Source organism: Mus musculus, chromosome 13 (assembly GCF_000001635.26).
Source record: "Mus musculus strain C57BL/6J chromosome 13, GRCm38.p6 C57BL/6J".
Classification (NCBI taxonomy): Eukaryota; Metazoa; Chordata; class Mammalia; order Rodentia; family Muridae; genus Mus; species Mus musculus.
Window position 1 is genome coordinate 12,083,843 of NC_000079.6, and position 23,123 is coordinate 12,106,965.

General features: G+C 47.4%; 1 protein-coding gene across 21 annotated transcripts in view; it reads right to left on the reverse strand.

Moving 5' to 3' along the window:
- Ryr2 (ryanodine receptor 2, cardiac) overlaps nt 1-23,103 on the reverse strand; it is a 553,847-nt gene extending 530,744 nt beyond the window's left edge. For all 21 annotated transcript variants that reach the window (XR_003950437.1, XR_003950438.1, XR_003950439.1 and 18 more), the window contains exon 1: nt 22,557-23,103. Coding sequence is in view for 18 of the 21 variants with exons in the window: in XM_017315461.2 (XP_017170950.1) it covers nt 22,557-22,604 (48 nt within the window). In the remaining 3 variants the exon portion in view is untranslated. The remainder of the gene's footprint in view (nt 1-22,556) is intronic.
- Nucleotides 23,104-23,123: the final 20 nt, after the last annotated feature.

A 23,123-nucleotide genomic window follows, 5' to 3' on the forward strand; every position in this document is an offset into this window, starting at 1 on the left:
TTCCCCTATTAAACCCACATAAAGAGCCGTGGGGAGAGCAGGGTCCAATTTAACGCTCTTTACTTATAGAAAGAACTCACAGAGAGACTAACAAGCCCTCGGCCCACACGCATCTGCTTATCTGGGCACTTGGTGGGTTAACGTTATGGTCCTGGGGATTTGGAAGCTCTGTGGGATTACAGGAGGGACAGCTGTTAGTGGCAGCTCTCCCTGATAGAGAATCTATCACTAATTCTTTTTTAACTGGAGGCTCATAAAATGGGGGATTTTGATTCTGCCAGGATAATAAGGCAGTGCCCAAAAGCAGCACCAAAAAAGAAAAATAAAATAAAATAAAATAAAATAAAAGTGCCATTGCAGGCTGAAGAGATGGAGCCAGCAGTAAAGTGCTTGATACACACATGCAAGGGTCTAAGTGCACACACACACAAACACAGAGGCGGGGTGGGGGGGGGAGACAAAGAGTTTATAATACAACCACACCATAAGCAATACTTAACATTTAGCTGGTGAAAGACTTCTCCCACTTGACCTTTGTTATTTCGGTCCCCTCCCCCATAAAATCCTTAAGCAGACACTCACTCCAGAATAAAATTCACATTCTTTGAAATAACATCCAGGATTAGCCTCAATGGTCTGCAAAGACCCCTTGCTCTGTAAATCCCAAATGACCGTTGCGCTGTACAGTGGAGTAAAGAAGGAAATGGGTCGGGGGGGGGGGGGGGGCTTGGTGTTCTTGCAGAGGACCTGAGTTCAGTTCCCAGCATTCCCACCAGGCATCTCACACATCCTGTAACTCCAGCTCCAGGGGATCAGACAGCGTCTTCCAACCTCCAGGGGCTCTGCACCTAAAGATAAGCAGGTGAGCACGCTCACAAAAATTGACGTAAGTCAGGTGTTATGGACCATCTTATAATCCCAGCTCTGGTGACAATGGAGACAGGTAGATTCCTTCATGTCCCAGGACAACCAGGCTAGCCTACTTGGTATCCACCAGAGGGACAATGTTCTATATGAACCTCTATATGAACATGCACACATGTACATATGCATGTGAGCCAGCACAATCAGGAACACACACACACACACACACACACACAAGAGCACTCATATGCATGTGTGTGTATGTGAGAGAGAGAGAGAGAGGGAGGGGGAGCGGGAGAGGCAGAGGCAGAGACAGAGACAGAGACAGAGGGACAGAGGCAAATGCAGAGGCAGACAGACAGACAGACACAGAGACAGAGACAGAGACAAAGACAGAGACCACTTAATAACATTCAAAAGTTAGGGAAAACCAGTATAATGAAGAAAGACAAGTAAGACAACTTCTTTGAGAAATGGCACAATCAAATCATCAAAAGGAAAAAAAACATGAAAATAAAACATTACAAGAAAATATCTGAGCTCTTGCCTAATACTACACAAAAGACAAAAATAGGCTCTCCCAAAGCACTAAAAAAACCACTGCTGGTAACTTGGTGCTTCACTTGGGTTTAAACATTTGTGGAGACATTTGTACCCCTGGTGGACATCTTCAAACATTTTCTTTGGAAAATACTTCCCTCCTAAGCTAAATGTTACGTAAACATTCCTGATTCTCACAGATTCCTTTAGTCATCTGAGTAACAGGCATTAATAATTAAATCCCGTACGAAGGTCCTCTCTGTACCCACAGCACGACCATAAATGTCTGATTTGCTGTGCCTAGTTTGAAATTAGTTATACAAGGTATAAATAACATTAAAATCATTAGATATGTAAGGGAGCAGATTTATGTGTCAGAATACACACAAAATAATCACCCTTCCTACAACCATGCCCTCGAACCTCTCTGGGGCTGCTCCTGAGTGGTTTGCTGTAGTGAGACCCACTATCTCTTCATCCCTAGCCTGGCCAGATTACCAAGAGACAGCATTGCTGGGACAAGCTGCAGCACCCAGCATGGAGTGTTCTCTGGCCTAGAATACTCTTCTTAGTTCCTCTCAGTGCTGTGACCAAGAGTCTGAGGAGAAGCAACTTAAAGGAGGGGATTTATATCTGTTCATAGTCTAAGAGCAAAGTTTGCCATGGTGAGGGAGTCAGGGCAGGGCAGGGTTTGCTTTCATCTAGATGGATCAGAAACCGGAGAAAACATAACCGCAGGCTTAGCTGGTACAGCCTTCGGGATGGTGCCACCTATACTGAGCATGGGTCTTTTTGCCACAGCTTAATCTCACTAAAAATACTCCCACAGGCATGCCCAGAGGTGTGTGTGTGTCTCCTAGGCGATTCCAAACCCAGTCAAGAAGCTATCCAAGAATGGCTTTCACGAATACCTTCATTGACATTCTCCTCCAGAGAAGCCTAGAGCAGGCTTTAACTTTAGTTTTTAAAACAGAGAGATTATGGGGACTGGAGAGATGGTTGAGTGTTTATGAGCATATTCAGGGCCAAGGGTTGAGGAAGCCTTCTTAGGCATAAAGCAACAAGTACAATCTTCAAAAGAAAACTATTAGTTAGCAGGACATTACCAAACTAAAAACATTGGTTCTGCAAATAAATCCATGAAGAGAGAAAAGTTGAGTTACAGAAAATGTCTGTGGAAGTCACACAGCTAACAAAAGATCTGTCTAGATCGATAAAGAACTCTCAAGACAACAGGGTGGGCCAGAGAGATGACTCACACAAAGGCCTCAAATTCAGTTCCCAGCACCCATGTCAGGTGGTTCACAACCACCTGTTATTCCATTCCCAGGGGATCTGACACCCTCTTTTGACCCCCCCCCCACATACACACACGCCCTAAACGCAGATACAAATACTACTTAATTTTTTTTTTAATCAACAGGAAAGAAAGAGAGGGGGAAGGAAGGAGAGAGGGAGAGAAAGATTTTAAAATGGGCAAAAGACATGACCAAAATGAACTGTAAAGATGACAATAAGCATATGAAAATATGCAAATGTGTTTGGTATCACCAACCATTAGACAAATGCAAACTAGCAGCATGACAAGGTATCACTAGACACCCAGTAAAACGGCTGAACTCTTTTAAATAGTGACACTCCCCGAAACTGGCAATGATGTAGACAAACCACATATGCCACACAAGGCTGGTCATCATGTTTCATGGGACAGACATGCTGCAAACTGATTTAGCCTAACGAGAATGCCCCAAGCCTTTCTCCTGGAGAAACACAAATCGTTGCAGCACTCTGGAAAGAGAGCTCAGTTGGTCAAGTGCTTGCTTGGTAAAGACCTGAGCTGAATCATCAGAACCTATATAAAAATGCAGGGCATACTTGGTGTATACTTGCAGTCCAAGCCCTGGGCTGGGGGTGGGGCAGAGAGAGGAGGCTCCCTGTGCCTCTCTGGCCAGCCAGACTAGTATATTAAGAGAGCTCTAGGCTAGAGAGTGACCCTCAAAAACAAAGTGGACGGTGCCCGAGCTTGACTTCTGACCTCCACAAACAAATGCAGCAATAAATATATAAATATGTATACACACACCAAATTAAAAAAAATAAAATAAAAGGAAGCACACAGTACAGCCCTGTTGACCCTCAAAACTTACCATTCAATGGAGGATTGGAGATTTGACTCCTGGGTAATGAGGAAGCTGTACTGAGAATCCCTTCCCATGGTGCTCTGAACACAACCATAAAACTAGATGAAATAGATTATCTGAAGAGACTGGGGACTTGCTGCATCTCGGGACAGGAAGCTGCTTTCACACAGAATGTCTCCCAGTAGAGAACTGTGGCTACTACATCTTACAAACTGAAATGCTCACAGTCACAGAAAGAGTCTGATGGGATCCAGGTATTTTTGTAAGATTTCCTTTTGTTTTATCAGCATTTGCTTGCACATACATATGTGTACCATGTGCATGCAGTACCCTCAGAGGCCAGAAAAGACTAATGGTGTTACAGGCCACTGTCAGCCATTCAGGAGGTGCTGGGAATTAAACATGGGCTCTCTGTCTCCATTTTGTCCTGGCTCCGCCCCACAGTTACCTGGCAACAGCCAGGTGTGCCTGGCTCACTATAAAAGGAGCTGCCAGCTCCCTCTGCTCTCTTGCTTTCTTGCTCTTGCTCTGTCCTCTTGCTCCTGCTTCCTTTCTCTCCCCATTCCCTCCTCCTCCCCCTTCATGTGCTCATGGCTGACATCTCCCCTCTCTCTCTCTCCCTCCCTCCCTCCCCCCTCCCTTTTTCTACCCCTACTACCCTCTCAACTCCCCTCCCATGCCCTGAGTAAACAATATTCTATACTACACCATCATATGGCTTGTCCCTCAGGGGGAAGGGATGCTGCAGCACAGGTCCGCAGAAGTACTCCTTTCCCCTACACCTGACTGCACATCCACCAAACATATTCCTCCTCTCCCCTAATCTCCTTATAAAGCACAACAAACTCTACAAAAGCAAGTGCTCTTAACCACCGAGCCACCTCTCCAGTCCAGGCAGTTAGATGAGACCTAGAAGGAGGCTTGCCTTTGAGGAAGACAGTCTGGGCACAAAGAGCTCACACTCTTAGTCTGTTCAGGCTACTGTAACAAAATGCCACAGCCCGGGTGTCTTATAAACAAGAGGAGTTTATTGCTCCCTGTTATGAGACAGGCAATCTGGGACCTCGAGCAGCCTAGTGGGGCTCGGGTAAGGGTCCTCTCTGGGCCTGCAGACAATGGCTGCCTTTGCATCCAAGGCTCACATGGTAGGTAGACGGTGAGCAGGAGAGCATTTGTAAGGACTCTATCTCATGACCCACTAACCTACCAGAGGCTCTGCTTTCTGACACTGTGGGGTCAGGATCTTGATAACTGAATGTGAGGAAGACACATTCATTCTGTTCTCTGTGTTAGCACAGCACACAGTGAGGTAACAGGCTTAAATTCACGTGGTTTCGAGCTTCATATGCCCAGGGCGAGACCCTCAGCAGCAAGCAGAATCTAGGAGCCAAAGCAGCAGAGAATTTCTTGGAAAAGCACAGGTCAAATTGAGCATGATGAACTGTCTCCTCTTCCTAAAATTGAGGGAAAACATCAAAAATCTACTACCATAACTTACCATACCATACCTTCTACTCAGTGATTGACGAAGCCACAGGAGGCAAAAGGAAGAAAGAACAAGACATGGAAACTGAGGAACAAAATGAAATGGCCACTCTGAGACCAGCACTCAGGTCAAGAACAACCAGTGCTCTAAACCACTCTGCCCAATTATTAAATAATACCATTTGTATTTATATCAATAAACATCAAGTGCCTACATGGAACTCTATCCACCAAAAATGTGCAAAATCTCTCAGGGGAAAAAAGGTATAACTGCTGAGAAATGGAAAGACATCTAATTATCAAAAAGGACATACTAGCATAGACTAGAAGATGGCATTTTGTAAGGAAGGCATTTCTCCCCACCTGATACTAGCGGGGTTATATACTATGGCCATGTGGAAGCTAATTCCAAATTCTAAACTAAAATGAAAAGAGCCAAGAGTATCAAATCCATTCCTGAAGAAGTACAGGAAAGTTTGAGAATGAACACCAGTGCGTAACAAGGCAGCGTCAAACATTTAAAGTGTCTGGAGCAAGGAAAGTCAGGCAGAGCAATGGGTCAGAACACAGACTCCAGCAGCAGCCACCACCTATTTCCTATCTGCTACCTCTACAGTACCGGGAGGAAACATTAATAACCAAGACTGGATCAGGTAGACATCCAGATGTGGAGCAGGGATGAGAACTGATCACCAAACCCAGACTGTGAGCAGAAACTAAATTCTAGGTGATTCACAGAAATAAATGCTAAAGTTGAAAAACAATAAAGACTGTGAGAGATGGAAAAGGAGCCAAGGGCCTGCAAGATGGCTCGATGGGTAAAGGGGCTTGCTGACTAGCGTAAGGAACAGAGTTCAGTCCCCAAGATCCACATGTGGAAGGAGAGAACTGTTCCATGACCTCCACACATAAACTGTGGCACACACACACCCCCCACAAACAACTAAATAAACGTAAAATATTGAAAGGGGGTGAAGGGGAGAACTGGACTTCCTGACCACGAGACTCTCTACTGCTCATCACTATCAAAGGACCAGGAAGAGAGAGGAGGCTGCAGCTTTTGCCTTGCCTGGGCTTGCACAGGTCTTACCCATGCTGTCACAACCCCTGTGAGTTCACATGTGCAACTGCCCTGCTGTGTCTAAAACTGCCGTAAGAGCCAGAGATGGCACATGTCTATGGCAAGGAAGCTTTGGGGAACTGCTTGGAAAGTTGTCCGTAGGTAACTACCAACCTCCACAGTGGACATGGCTGGAGTTCCTTTTCCCCTCCTGTGCTCCAACCAAACAACTGACAAAAGGCGACTCATAAGAAGCCTACTTTGGCTCGCAGTTTCAGGAACTACGGTCTATCGTGGCTGGGAAGGCAACAGACAGCTCTGTGGAAGAGCATCACATGGCAACTCACGGCACCAACTAGGGGAGAGATAGTGAAGGAAGCAGTGCCACTGTAAACTTCAAGGCCCGTGCCTCTGTGGTCCCCTTATTCCAGGGTGGCCCGACCTCCCAGGGGTTCATAACCTCTAACAGCACCAGCAGCAGGGATCAGCTGCTCAAGCACAGGAGCCTGCGAAACACACAAGTAGATCTCTATGAGCTGAAGGCAAGCCTGGCCTGCATAGTGAGTTCCAGGCCAGCCAGAGCTGCATAATGAGAGCCTGCCCCAAAAATAAATAAATAAATAAATAAATAAATAAATATTTAAAATTTGTATTTTATTAGATTATTAGATTATATAACATACAACTATGTATTATATGTTCTATTTGTATATAACATATAATTTTTCTTAAAGACCAAGAGTAAACTGGACCTGGGGACATATACCTGCAATCCCCACACTCAAGAGCCCTGGGCAGGAGAGTCATTAGTTCAAGGGTACCCTGGACTACATAATGAGCTTCAGAGCAACCTGAGATACATAGCCAACCTTCTCAAAAGAGAAGAGGAAAGGAGAGAAAAGGCAAGGAAGAGGGAAGAATGGAGTCATGAAAATAATGGATGTACTTTATATTTCTATAGCTACAAACATAAAAAGTTTCAGCCAGCATTTTATTGAACTCATTAATTTCCTCTTGGGTAAAATAGAAAAGTGTGCACGAGGATATTATATAGAAGTGTGGGGCTGATTTGGCAAAAGCCTTAATGGGAATCTTACCCAGGTGGCCATGGCTCCTAGTCTCTGATAGTTTCTCGTTTAAAGTCTTATTAGTAACTATGTGGAACTAAAAAGCAGCATTGGAATAAACCAATAGCATCTTACCCACCTGACATACCACAGATAGCAAATCTATCTTTGTAAATGGAACAACATGACATCTACGTGCCCTCGCTTCCCTCTGTCTCTGTGATAAAACATCCCAACCAAAAGCAACTGAGGGGACGAGGACCTGGTTTCAGCTCACAGCTCCAGGTTCGTCCATCATTAAAGGACTTCAAAGCTAGAACTTGGAGACAGACCTGCTTGCCATTCCACAGAGCACTGCCCATCACCAAAGATGTTCAGCAAGAACCACAGACGTACCCAAGCAGGCATACGCTTAGCTAGCTTTCACAAACAGTCCAAGACCATCTGCCTAGAAAATGTTGCTGCCCACAGTGGCCTGGCCCTTCCTACACCAGTTAACAATCAAGGCACACCCTCGCCACAGACATTCCCAGGGGCCAATCTGATCTAGGCAATTCCCCAATTCAGAGTCCTCCCCCATATGATTCTATCTTGTATCAAGCTGACATTTAAAACGAACCAGCACACCAGAAAGCAATGGTCTTCTTTAGCCACGTATATCAACACTGGATGGTGAAAACATTAGCCTGATAGATCATCAGTCCAGTGTTCACACCATGCACCAAAACTAGAACACAAAGCTAATCATGAAAGCCAATAAAAATGAATGCCCCCAAACTTAGCAATTAGCACCCAAATAGAAGCCACAGGCATAGCCTATAATTTATCCTCACTTATCACTTCCTCAACTCATGATTAACTGTGATACTCTCGATATCCTAGTCCACGGCACAGAAGGATCTTATCAAAAACACTTCAGCAACAATTTTCCTTGCCCATGAAAAGAGACTTGAATTTATCCAACCTAAAAATAGAGCCTATTTTCACAATATCAGGGCCTTTCTTGGAAGCTGTGCTGCTCAGGTATGCAAAGCTCTTGACTCCTGGTATATGAATACCATGCAGAAGAGGGGACCATCATTCATATCTCTGATGCACAGATTTGTGAGTTCTTCTTGATCTCCTTTCCAGATTCCATTAGGTCAGATTTTACAAAGCTCCGTTTTTCAGGCTCTGGGCTGTCCTTTGCTAACAGGAAGATTTAACATTCGTTTCTGCACCATGGCAAATCCTCACATGATCTTGCGCGGCTTCTTTAAAACAACCTGCCAGCAACAGAGCGGAAGAGTGATACTGGCTTCCCGAGCACTCCATCCATGCGGTGCAGCTGCAGGAAGTGTGACCTGGGGACCACAGGTGCCATTCTCAAGTGGCATTCAAGTCCTAGTATGAGACCTCCAACGCAGTAATGGTTGCACATACATATAGGGGCCAGAGGTCAATGCCAGATATCTTTCTCAATCTCTCTCCACCGTAGTTTTTGAGACAGTCTCTCACTGAGTCTGGAGCCCTCTGAGTTGGCTAGATTGACTGGGCAGCAAAGCCAAGGATCCCTGTCTCCGTCTCCCTGGCACCGAGATTACCGGCACATGCTACTGCACATAGATCTCCCGTATGGGTTCTAAGAAAACAGACTCAGACCATCACACTCGTATAATAAGCACTTTACCAACAATGCCATTTCCCCACACCCCAGATCAGCATCTTGTTTTCTGTGGCATTCACCAAGTTTCTTGTTGTACTAATCATGTGAGATTCTCACATGACATTTTGTTCTCTTGAAAATGTTCCAAGCAGGTCTCAAACAAAAAATGTGTCACAGCAGATGCATGCCTCATCACTGCAATGGAAACACTGGGAGGCCACCACTCACCATCTACTTATGCCCAGGTGTCACTACACAAACATTTCCCCTCATCACCTCCACCACTGAGCAGATGGCAGAGACTCACTGCAGCCAGGAAGCGGCAGGCAAGTCCTTTGGCCCCATTCCTCCCTTGTCTCCATTCAATCTTCCCTCACCAACTTTTACACAAGAGCGGTTCATGTTCTTCCAAGAGGAGAACTGGGTGTGTGGGTTTGGTCACATTAAGGCGTGGCTCACGCTTAAAGGTATTCTGGCACATGGAAGTGTAGAACCTTGACCTTCCTCTTCTGGCATTGGCTAAAGAAAGTACAGGGTAGAGACAGGGGAGAAGGTGTCATAGGTTAGGAGCACATTCTGGGCAAATATTAGGCCCTCCCCACAAGGCTTGGGGGACGTCAGCCACTGTAGTTCCTGAGTTGAACCACACCAATCAACACACCAGTCAACACGCCAGCATGGATAGGAGCGGGAGTCATGAGGACACTCCTCCAACTGAAGAGCTGCTGGCAGTTGATGGCTGATAAGGGAGGAAGAGTCATTTTTCTTTAGAGGTGTAGTTGTGGGTACCTTGGCCCTACACCCAAGTGCAGGCAGGAAGCAAAGAGGAGGAGCTTGAGACCATGAGGCTGGGAGGTGAGCGTGTTGTGGGCACTTACGGGGTGTGGAAAAGGGGAGCTGGTCAGATATAACCACAGTATGCTGGATGGATGCATGAAGTTGGGAAAAGACAAGTGTTAAAATATCACCTTTTTTTAACGTTCCTTAGAAGATACAAGGTCTGGGCTGTGCAGATGTGCCCCAGAGTAAGAACACTTGCTGTGCAGGCACAAAGAACTGAGTTCAAATCCACAGCACCTTACATAAAAATCTGAGTACTGCTGCAAGGGCTTGTAACCCCAGTAGGGGCAGAGAGAAGTTGGTCTTGGGAGAGTAAGGCAGATGGGAACAGATGAAGACATGTGACATCTTCCTCCAGCCTCCACATGTGCACACACGGGTACATACAACCTCATGCTTGTGCATGTGATACACACACACACATGCACACAAATCCAGGATGTATAGTTTTCATTCGCATGTAGAGATGCACCTTATATACATATATGATATATGTGCATTCAGGCAAGGGAAGACTGTATATCTGATGTAGGCAGTTGTTAATATATTGTCCAGTTGTGTCTTTGGCATATGGGATACATATAGTACAATCTCCAGTACATAATATAGTAATGGCCACCTCAGAAGAAGAGTTGCAGACCAGGGGGATGGCTCAGTACCTGACACCTGAGCATGAGGACTGAGTTCCATCCCAGAGCCCATGTAAGAACTAGGCATGGCCACTCACGCTTGTGGTTCCTGTACTGGAGGGGCAGAGACAGTCAGCTGCCTGGAGCCCACTGACAGCCATCTTAGCCTAATCAGTGAGCAGCAGGTCCCAGTGAGAGACCCTGGCTCAAAAACAAAGAACGAAAGAAAATGGACCATTACTTTTGAGAAAGGACACTTTAGGCTGACTTCTAGCCTCCACACATCCATGTACACATACATGAATATACACCCACACCCACAAGCATACATGGACACCTACACCCACACACAGCCTGACAGGCACTGGTTTGGGGGGGGGCAGTCGTGAAACTGCAACCCATGTTTTGTAATGAGCTGCAGACACTCATTTTCACATCACTGGCAGTGTTGTGGTTGCAGTGGGAAATGCCCCATAGGCTCAGTGTGTGAACGCCCGACTCCCGGACGGTAGCACTGCTTGAGAAGGTTAGAAAACTGTTGAGAAGGTGAGGAGGAGGAAGTAGGTCGCAGTCTGGCTTCCTGTTTGCTCTGCTTCCTGAGTGGGATGTAATGTGACAGCTCAGACTCTTGCTTCTGCCACCATGTCATCCCGACCATGAGGCACCTTATCCCTTCTAGAAATGTAAGCCACAAAAAAAACCCTTTGTCTCTTACATGGCTGCCATCTGGTATTTTATCACAACAAGGAGAAAGCAACCAAGGCAGGTGGTGAGACTAAGACACGCTGTGGGATTTGCACATGTAAGTGCTAGATGGTTTGATGTTTTGATTTCTTTCTAAAAACATTGCTTTATAAGTTGTAAGCTGTGTGTGCAACATAATGTCACTCACTTAAAAATGTAGGAATAAAACATCTAAAATTACAAATTTTGCTTGATTGTCCAAAAAAGTTACTGACATTTCTTTAGCCACTTATCATAGCAGAGAGCCAAGAGCAGTAGTTGCTAGCAGAACTCTCTGCTTTCCTCCATGTCAAAATGTCCCCCCAACATCAACTGCAGGGTCACTCATCCCTCTGTAGCCCTAGCCTGACCATGTCCTAGAGCTTTTCAGTAGTTATATATTTAGGCAGTACAGTCTTTGTGAGTCAGTCATCCTCTCACAAGGTGGCCTTTCTTCCTCTCAACTTTCACCAAAAGGTCCCCTTCTGCAAATGAAATCATGCAAAGTTAACTCAAAGTCGTATGATATCATGAGGGGCTCAAATTAGGGAAGACAAGAAGTGGTTACATGTGTGCGGAGAGAGTCTGACTCTGTTTAAGTGGGCACTCTTCAGTGGTCGCCCGTATGTCACACCCAGGGCCCGGCTAGAGCAATCACACCTCCCCACGTAACCTCAGATCACGGTTGTTCCCATAGGAGTAAGTGAAAGTCAATAATTACCTTTGCTCTGATTCTGCCCTTAACTGTCCCTCAAAAGCCCATGTATTAAATAAAAACTTAGTCCATACGGTAGTACTATGGGAAGGTAGGGCTTTGGGGAACATCTTATGGTTATCGAAGCCTTTGAAGGGGACAGTGGAAACCATCCTGATCCTAGTCCTCTTTCTCCCCCTTCCTGGCCATGAGGTTTCGCTTCCCCCAGAAGACTTGAGACTCTGCACATCAGTTTCAACATAGGTCCAGAAGCAACAGACCCACTGGATCATAGAGTAAAACCTCTAGGAATTGTAAGGCAAAAAATAAACTCTTACTCCTCATAAATGTGTCATGTGAGCTGTCACAGTGAAGGAATGCTGAACAGCACAACCCTCTTTTATACCCTTCTCGCTTTCTTCCTTTTCCTCGTGCCCTGTGCAGGGGGGTGGAGGGTGGGGAAGAACCTTGATGCCATTGCCACAATACAATGTGGGTGCTCTACATCAGGGCTTTGGCAACAAAGCAAAGTATTTTAAACAACAGACACAGACACTATGACCTCACAGCATAAGAAGGCTAAAGCTACTGGTAGAGTATTAATATAGGCTTGGCTCCTTCCATAGTATAGGGAGGCTCTGTCCCAGATGCTCCCCACCCTAGCTCCTGAAAACCTCAGTACTTCTTGATGGCTAGTTGCATTATTGTGATCTGCACAGCTTCTCTCCCCATGTCTTCCCATCATCCTCCCTGAGGGTGGGTCCTTCCTTCCAACCCTCTCTATGACAACACTGTTCATTTAGGAGTGACCTCACTGCAATTTGATTATCTCTGTCAAGATCCGGCTTCCATATATGGTCACAGTCCAAGATACTGGGGATATCAATGTGTCTTTCTAGGGAGATTGGTATCTGCTCTAAGTGTTCCAACATATCTTAAAAATTGCTGATTCGCCAGTCTTCTGGAAGACAGGCCTGATTGGCTTCCCTCCCTCCAGAGGGCAGGAAAGAACAAGTGACCTAAGGCCCTTCTTACCTTAAAAATAAATTTAAAATCCCTGGCCTTGGTCTCAAGGTTCCCTGCCTTCTGCAATTGCCATGATTCATGCCATCACTTTGTCTATTTCCCAAACATGCCCCCTTTGTGTCCTCTGCCTGTTCCATCAGGGCTCTGCCAAGGAATGAGCGGGCACACTTGTGGGATAAACTGGAAACAGTCTAATGAAAGGATCACTTGCCAAGAAATGGGCTGGAAGCAAGGGACAGAAGCAAACAGGGGATGGGTCATGTCGTGATCAGCAACCACTTTCCTAAGCTGCAAGGGGGTGGGGGTGGGGGTGGGGGTGGGGGGAGAGAAGCTGTGTCCCCAGCACCCACTGGCAGAAGTCTGAAGGACACAGAGGAGAGCATGATGAGAAAGTATTCCTGGGGAGAAGGAAGCCAACAAGATACCACCACAGCCCTTGTTCACATTCTCCTCCCCGGTCCTTTACTCTCCTCACCCAAACTTACCACGTCCCACCCCTTTAGAGATACCCTGGTGATATGAAACATCACTTCACTAATGAGGCCACAAGATGACTCAAACAAACACAAAATGAGCTCATGACCAGGGCTTCACCTCTTTGATGAAAGGACTAAGATGGTGTCACAGCAGCTCGAAAGGAGAGCTTTAAAAGCATGTGACTCCATAAGTCCACCAAGTAACCGATGCTCTCCACAAGCACAAGGTCACCAGACGGCAACAGCACCCCCAAACACAGTCTGCAGCTTCTAGGATGAGGAGGTGAAAGTGCAAGAGGTACCAGGTCGGCCAGACCCACAGTGCATCTCCCAGACACAGTCTGAGTTTCCAGAACCATAACTACAACTTCCAGGGGTTTTAAACCACTCAAAGGCCAATGAAAGGCAGAGAGAGCACTAAGGGATGAGTGGAGCTGAGAGCACAGTCATCACTCCTTCCTATGTATACACGTCAGGCTTCCACGAGTTTCTAGGCAGAGAAAGGGATGAGGATAGAGAACAGACAGGAAAGAAAGGAGAGAAGAGGGGAAATGAAGAGATGGAAAGAGGAGGAGGGAGGGGCGAGGAAGAGGGAGGGGTGAGGAGGAGGTAGGAGAGGGGTGAGGAAGAGGAAGAAGAGATGAGAGGAGGAGGGAGGGGTGAGGAGGAGAGAGGAGAGATGAGAGGAAGAAGGAGGGGTGAGGAGGAGGGAAGAGAGATGAGAGGAGGAGGGAGGAGAGATGAGAGGAGGAGGGAGGAGAGATGAGAGGAGAAGGGAGGGGTGAGGAGGAAGGAAGATTTGGCATCTGGAAGAACCTAGCTCACCAACATCACTCACTCATAAATTGCCCTTGAGCAAGTCAGCTCAGCCTCTGCAGCTCAGTTTCCTGAGGTGTAGACCTGCAATTAACAATTTTGTAGACTAAATGAATTGTTCCAGGAATCAGATGAATTATGGCTCTCATGTCTGAGCAGAATAAATGGATCCAAAAATCTTTGTCCTTCCATTTCCCTTCGTGGTAAAATTGTAGAGTTGGATCAGGATCCCTGAAGCTCGTTTTCAGCAGCCTGAAAATTCTTTGGTATAGAAAATTCTTCAGCTTCCCCCACAAAGTCTCAGATGGCACACAGGGGATCAGGTCCCTCTCTCCCCACCAGCCTTTTCAGTTGTAGCATCTGTTCCCAGTCTCCATTCCAATGTTCTACAAAGAAAAACATTTGATTTCCCCTTCTTCTTTACCCCACCCAAGAGAAACAGTCCAGACTCTGAAGGGAAGGATAATGGCAGAGATATCTGTGTCTAAGCACGGGGTACCATGTAGTACACATGGCGGGCAGGCAGCCAGAACATCATGCATGATAAACAGCACAGCACAGTCATCTCTTCACCTTCACACATCTGCTGTCCTCTTCTGTGGAAGACGGACTCAATGGAACAGCTTCTGCAGGCTGCCTTGGGTGACTCGGTCCCTCACAACTAGAACAAGAGGTCCACACTCAAGAATGGCCCCCATCTGCAGAAAACAACACTGCTCTGGAGTGTCCCCAAGAGGACAGCAGTGTGACTGGGCACTCACAGTTCTCTGACAGTCACTAAAGACATTTAATGGCAGCTTTCTATTGTCTGTGACTCAAGATGAAATCCTCTCCAGACATTCCCATGAACCAGCATACTAGCACTTGGGAGCCAGTCATAATGCCCAGTGGTGGCATTATCCTCAGTGACACATGTAAAAGTGTCCTCTCTCTCCTATGAGAGAGAGGCTCCCTCTGTGTTGTCATGTTTAATGTGAACTACAACATGCTTTTACTGCCCCTAGCTCCATCTGGTCAAGATCAAGGCCATGTTCACCACTTCTGTCCCTGATGAAAGCACACAGGTTACAGTCCTCACAAGAAGAGCTTATGGCTCCCACTTGTATGTACAAGATCCAATTGTCCCACCATTCCTACACTGCATGGCCCATGTCTTCCCATAGTGCCATGGCCCTTCATAGGTACCTGACAAAATGCAATGAACAAAGCATGCTTTAAGTACCTGCTTCCTGCATTTGGCGACTTTGATATTACTGAAACTCAATTACCTGATACAAACAGCTTAAGAGAGTCTCTGCCCATTGTGGCAAGGTGGCAGAAGATAGTCTCATCATGACAGATGAAGAAACAGAGACTAGCAGAAACCAGGCTAAGCTGCAGTCTCAAAGGGACCCACTTCTGCCAAAAAGCCCATGTGCTGAAGGTTCCACTCCCCAAACAGCACCACTATGTAAGGAACACATTCAAAGCATGAGCTTGTAAGATTTCATAGTCAAGTCATAGGACCACTGAGTTAAAGGACCTAGCATTTTGCAAGAAATCACCCATCTCTGTGTGGACCGTCCAGCCTTATCTCAAAGAGTCAGAGCAAGTCGACCAACATCGAACAAGGGTCCTACTGTGTGGTGGACATTCTCACCAAATGTTAAGTCATGTGAAATATGCACTTTTGATGGCATGGAGGAGACTTCTAAAGAAAGAGAGAAGGACTTAGGCAGGAGGACCTGGGCTTGACTTCCCAGCACCGGGTGTGGTGTTGTGTATTTGTAATCCCACTGCTGCAGAGACAGAGATAGGAAGATCCCCGGAGCTTGTTGGCTAACCAACTTAGGTTAATCAGCAAGCCCCAGGTTCCAGTGAGAGACTCTGTCTCAGTAAACAAAGTGAATGGCTCCTGAAGACTAACACCTGAGGCTAAGCTCTGGCCTAGACACACACACACACACACACACACACACACACACTCATGTACATGTAACCACATATATATGTATACAGGCCTACAGGAAATAAAACAGGCAATAACATCCGGTGGGGGTTGCCATAAAACATCGGCAGCCCCTGACTGAGCACACACCAGACTGGTGGGCCGGCATTCCTCTAGGCTGAGACTGTCTGTGAGACCAGAAGAACTTCCATCAATGTCTAGAATGATTCAGATGTGTCTTCAGGGTACCCTGGATGTCCTCAAAGGAGCACATGGACACTGTGTGTTCTCAACCCTGACACCTCTGGCCCTGCCACTCTCAGAATGGTATTCCCTCATGCCATGCTTGCGTCCTCTGGCCTCATCTCACCCACCAGACTTCCTAGGCCATTGTCTCTACAGGGATATCACCTCTACTAGAGCACACATCTAAGTGATTCTCACACTGGAGGGAGGGGTCTATTGCCTATTTGCCCTGATAATGTAATTGCCATAGACTTCCCTCAAACCTGTCCTTTATAGCTAATATGTTAACCGGGGAAATTAATATTAATGTTAACCCGACACAGCCCCATTCTTCCCATAGAACATTAGATAAGTGGGAAAAAAATGTATATAACAGATTCGGGGGTGAGGGAACATCAGAGAGTGAACTTAAGTTAGCTGGAGTGATTTCAGAAAAGCCTGTGGAGGACAGAGACAGTAAACCAAAGTGTGAGAAGGCAGAGCATAAAAGCTCGTGCCTGAAGGGGAAAAGTGAGCCTTGGAGGACTCGGACTCTTAACTGAGGTGTGGGGAGGAAACCCTCACCAAATGGCAAGGAGGACTCAAAGCGGTGTGTTTGTCAGGGGTAATGAAGGCTGGAATGCAAGGTGCTGGTTCTCTGGTCTTTTATGCTCCTTTCTAATTCATGTTGGAATCCCAGCCCTCAAAGTGATGGTATCAATAGGTGGGGCTGTCAGAAGGAAATTAGACGGACTCCCTTGCATGTAAGATCGGTGCCCTTAATGTAAGGAGCACACAGAGACCCCTTCCAGCTCTGGCCCTCAGGACTGAACGAAGTTGTGATTTTTCATCCCCACCAAGATCCCAGATTTTGAGACACACATAAAAGTATGAAGGCAGAAGAGGCACAGAAGAAGCAGAACAAAATCTTTGGGGATAACAAAGTGAGCCCCAAAAGCACACTCAAAAACCATAGAATAGCCCAGCAGGGTGTGCCCTGCTTCCATGATCACATGAAGTAGCTTCACAACAGAGGATCAGGTGAGCACCTTCCTAATGAGTTTCAGGGGAGCATCAGAAGAGGGGAGGGGAGGTTTGGGAAGCAGGGGTTCCCAGGTGTCCAGGAGAGGCGAAGACAAGGAGCAGACGCCACATTTGGCGGAGTGAGGCTGTAAAATGGGGCATCAGGGTCAAACCAAAGAGGGAGGGATGAACAGATGACAAGAAAACCAGAGATGCGGAGAGGGACAAGCAGCAAAGAACAGAGCCGGCTCCCGACCAGGATTCAGGATGTATGCAGACTGTGGCTCAGAAAGGAAGCGGGGGACTGTTCTTTCTGAAACAGGCGGGAAGGACAAGGGGTAGAAATGGGAAGGGATACAGACAAGGTCAAGATAAGGACAGAAAGAACTCCAGGCAGATGTGTGGACCTCGAGCAAGGCTTCGATTTCATTCTCTATATGACTGGAGGAGGAGGGCAGAGGCTCAACCTACCTGAGACTAAAGGGAGGCGGTCTACGTGCTGTTTTTCTCTTTGATTAGTCAGTCAGCCTTGAAATCTTTTACAGTTATAATAAAAGGGAAGCCTTTCTCTGCTTATTGCAAATGTTTCTTCAACACCCAAGATCATGGCATACATGCAGAAGGTGCCTAGCAAACAAGCTACTACATCACCAGAACTTCCCCCTGAGTCTCAGGGGGCAGATGGATGCCTTATCGCCCCTCTCTCCCATTCAGACACTATCTGCAGCCACTCAGGTGGCCCTGGCTATCATCTGTCTTTAGGTAATTCAGTCTTGACTCACATATTAAAAGTTATCAAAGGCCAAAGCACAAATAAGGCAGGATGTCAAATAAATTAATGTTCTGGGTAGTTTAGATCCTGCCCTTCTTGCAAAATGTACACACTGACTTCTAAGTGATTCGGCTTTTGGTTTTCTTTTAAAATCTAATGACGTGTCCTGGACTCTGAGGAAGGGGGTCCATCAGTTCCTTGAGAAAGTGCAATTGGTGTACTTTGATCTCAAGCTATCTGTAGTTTCAAGACCAAGAAAGCAAATGCCCACCGCTGGCTAGATCCTCTCCGTTGACACTCCTGGAGTCAAAGGAAAAGCTTGGGGTTCCTGTCCGCTGCGAGGTACTGTTTTCATGCTAGCGATCTTCCTGACCTCTACAAAGCACTGTGAGCCATTGCCACCACCAGCCCTCGCCGTGCTCATCGCTGACCTTAAAGGTTTCTTTTTACCGCTATGAACTGATTGGCAATTCCTAAGATGCTCTTTGTCACTCAGGAGCAAGATGGACGAGCAGGGAAGGGAATCCTCCCAGGAAGAGCTCCTCCGGCAAAGGTTTCCAGCCTTCCTAATAGAACGATCCCTGCAGCCAGGACCCAAACTTAAAGTCTCTTTGTGTGCTTAATACTAACCATATGACCCAGTGTGTGACCAGAGTAGTTCAGCTATACTTACAATGATGAAAAGCAAAACAAACAAACAAACAAAGCAAAGGACTGAAAACATAACCCCTAGCAAGGCCATTTAATAACGCATATATTCTTAAGTTGAAGGCGTATCTTAATAGCACCTGTGAAATTGTACAAGATTGCTTGAGGAAAAAAAGCGTTAGGCTGGCAATGAATGGCTCCGCAGGTAACTGTACTTTCTGCCAAGCCTGGCGACCTGAGTTCAATTCCCGAGATCCACATGATAAGAAGAGAGAATTAACCTCTGCAAATTTTTCCTTGATCACCACTAGAACACCAGAGAGTACGTATGTATGCATGCGAGCATGTGCGCATGCTCACTTACACACACACACACACACACACACACGCACACGCACACACTCGCACGCACACGCACGCACATGCACACGCACACAGACACGCGCACATGCACACACCAAATAAATAAATAAATAAAGCTTTAAGAAAAACAAATAATCTATGTTTTTAAATACCAAATTACAGTTCATTGCTATGTTGGCAAGCTCATAAAAGTTGTTAAGATAAAAGAAGCCATGGCATCTCAAATCATGCATGTGTCTGGACATGGTGGGCAAATTCATTAGGTGCTAAAGGTTTATTTTATGATACGATGATTCATCTGTCTCAAGGGCTAGGCACACCTGAAGCATTTTCTCAGCCCCTGCAAATATAAACAGATCAGAGGGAGCCTGTCTCCATCTGGTAGGGAAGCCACCTATCACCTGCTGGGAAGGAATCTTGGCAGACAACAAAACCAGCAATAAAGAAAAAGAGAACTGGACGGATGTTAGGCTGACAGTGACAAAACCCTCAAAATGAAGGCATCCCTGATAGAAACAGAGAAGACACAACTCACGCAAAGGCTCCATTAAAGATGTCACCTCTATGTCCCTTAGCAACCATCTCAGACCTCTCTCAGAAAGGAAAAGGGGAGGAGCTGTGGATGGTAGAGATGCTTCAGTGTGCTGGAACGCAGAATCCAAGCCCAATTGACATGATAATGATCAGGGTATGCTAATCAGTTGTGTAAATGCCTGGTGCACAGCACAGCCACAATATCCCCATGACTGATTTTTTTTTTTAATGTACAACAGCTCTGTCTATTACTCTCAGAAAGATTTCAGTTACAATTAGTATGTCAAAATATGCAGTCTTAATGCTCCTTGGTACATGTGCCTTTAAAAAAAAACAAAATGAGGAGCTGGGATGTGCTTAGCACACACAAAGCCCTGCATTCATTCTTTCAGCACTGTATCAACCCGTTGTGAACACACGCCTGTGATCCCAGCACTCAGGAGAGAGAAGCAGAGGAATCAATAGGTCAAGGATAGCCTTAGCTACAAAGCAAGTTCAAAGCCAGTCTGGAATTTTTTTTTTAATTAAAAAGAAAAGGAAAAAAAAAAAAGAAACCAGGTATGGTGAGTCCTATAATCTCAGCCCTCTGAAGAGTGAGACAGGATCTCCAGGAATTCTATGTCATTCATCCTATGCCACATATTCCATAGCACCCTATGTTCACAGGCTATCAAGTGTGAACAAAAATAAATAAACACAAAATGAAATAACTCACAATGACACTTTCACATTTTAAAAATTGTCCCCGGGGGTGGGGAGGGGTGAAGATAATAAAGCGATGGCACGCTTGCCTTTGCTAACCTCATTAATATCACTGAACCATCAACATACTCAGGTTAAAGAATAAAATGGGAAGGACCCAGGGCAGCAGACGGGGGAGCTGGAGAAAGACTTGAGAATTATCGTTTTAGAATCACAAGCTCAGAAAAAGAAGCCTTCCTTTCAGATATGAATGGCACACACACACACACACACACACACACACACACACACACCCTTCTTCACAATGCTACTCCTTCAAGGTCATTTATCATCAGTACAACAACCTACCAATGTTTTATTAAAAGAAGAATCTCAGCCTAGGACTGCCAGACCTTACCCAAGCCCCACTTATCAAAGGTGTCGCTCTGGCTGACAGGCAGCTGCTAAGTGGCACTGAGTTAACATGACTTTATATGTGGAAAGAAAAAAAAAAAAAAAACCCTACAGGCAGGCACAGTACCTCAGTCCCCATTAAACATTCTGATAACAGCACCTCCATAAGCTAGGCTTAGCATTTAAGCCTGCAGGGAGCCCTTGAACTCACAAAACCAGCCAAAATTTCCTGGCTAATTTTAACCCTGTAGAGTGTGGTACAAACTGAATTTTAAAGCCACACAGCAGCTAAAACTGTAATCTGCCTGAAAAACGCATTCCGTGGCTTTTGAGGCTACAGCTTGACTTGTTGAAAACAAAACAGAACTTTTAGACAATTGTCCACTAAGAAACGTAATAAACAATATGGCTAGAAGGCTTCGGATACCTTCATAAGCTATGTCTTAGTGAGGATGCTGTCTATGTATGGGGACAGCCTTGCTCAGCTCAGACCTGTGGTCCACACTGATCTGCACTCACAGGCCTCTCTGCAATGCAAACGACCCACCTCCCAAATACTAGGAAAAAGTAAAGTGTGCAGGGGAATGGCTCCTAATAACACCATTCAGGTTTTATGCAAATAACCTAAAAGTTATCCTCTAGTTAGTATTTCAAATTTTCCCCATCTGTGTGGTGTTTTCTGTGAATCTGGAAGGGACTGTACCTGGAAGTGGAACGTGAAGGCTGCCAGGAAGAAATCCCAGCAGAAAATGCCGTCTTGGGTGGAAAGGAATCCTGTCAGGGGGATAGTCTTGGGAAAAGAGGAGAGGTAAGGAAGGAAAGACTGAGACGATGCAGAAAAGGCTAAGCAGACTGATGTGATAGGGGCTTCTTGCACTTCTTTGGCGCTTGAGCAGGCTCAAAGGTTTGGAGGTGAGCAAGCGGCTAGGAAGTATCTGCAGTGTAGAACAATCAGGAAGGAAGGCAGCAGCGCCAAGTGGCACTTGGAATCTTATTAGAGTGAGGCCGATCTTTCCCTGCCTACCACACTATGTGGAAATCCCGAGCAGCCACCCTCCCCTTGTACACACACACACACACACACACACACACACACACACACACACACAGAAACACACAGACAAACATCACTTGCTTGCAGGCACTCACTTGGCTGCACTCGGTATTCAACAAGCCAGCGTTTAAAGAACGACACATGTTCATGATGCTCAGCCTCTGTAAATTCTTTCATGCGGTCCGTGCACACACACACACAACACACAGGAACGCACACTCACACACACACACACATGCACACACACACACACACACACACACACACACACACACACACACACACGGTTCCAATGCGCTCTGCAAGCTGTCGTCACGAAAACCAGCATGGCACCATGCCGGGAACCGTGGGGACCACCGGAGCAAGCCTCCATGGCATTGGTATCTGCTCGACTTGGGGGCACCCTGGGGGCAGCCTTCTCAGCCCTGGCCAGTCACTATATGATCGACACCGCCAAGTACTCGGATTGCGATGTCTTCACTCCGTGACGGCGCGCAGACTCAGCCCTGAAGCCCCAGGGACGGCGAAAGCCAGAGCCGCCACGCTAAGCGCGCCCCACGGAACACGCAGCCCTGCACCCTAGCCTGAGTCGGTCGAAGAGGTCCCTGGCCAATTCAGCTCCCGCAGCTGGGTAGCGCCCGCCCGGGTGCCTCCCGCTGGCTCGCCACGCTGTCACCGCACTGAGTCCTCTTGGTTTTCCACATGCGCGCACAGACACGCGTCCTGCCCTTCCCCGGGCAGACCCGCACACCTGCACACATGTGGTGATGCAGACCCCTCCAGCATCCCTGGGGCGCCTCTGGCGGACCAGAGGCGGCCCCGCAGCCGGTTGTCACTCTACGGGGACCCTGCGGGGGGCTCCCAGGCACCCCTTCCCCTGGGAGATGCGCGCCGCGACGTGGCACTTACAGTTCTCAGGAACTGGATCTCATCCTCGCCTTCGCCCGCATCAGCCATGGCTCCGCGCTCCTGGCCCGGCCGGCTCCGGAGCCCGGCGGAGCCCCACGACCGCGGCCACTTATGCTGCTGCTGCTACTGCTGAAGCTGCTGCTGCGGCTTCTCTGGACGCTCTAGTCACTGCTAACCAGGATGTTCTAGGGGCTCCAACGGCTGCTACTCGGGTCGCTGCCCCTGCGGCGGCCACAGCCAGGAGCCCGAGGCACCCGGGGGGCCGCGCTGCTGGTGCCGAGAGCCCAGCGGTCGGTCCCCCTGCAGCGCGGCGGAGGCGGGCACGCGGGGGCGGCCGAGGCGCGGGGCCTCCCTGCGCCGCACGGTGCGGGAGGAGGGCAGCCCGGCGTGAGGACGCAGGGAGGAGGCCCCACTGCCCGGCGCGCTCGGCCCCGGCTCCCGCCAGCGAGTGCCCGGAGCCCGCGGAGCCGGGCTAGTGCAGCGGCGGGGGCGGGCTGGGGGCGGGCGGGGAGGAGCTGCCAGCCCCGGCTGCTGCAGGTAATCCGCAGCCCGCTCCTCCGGCCGCCA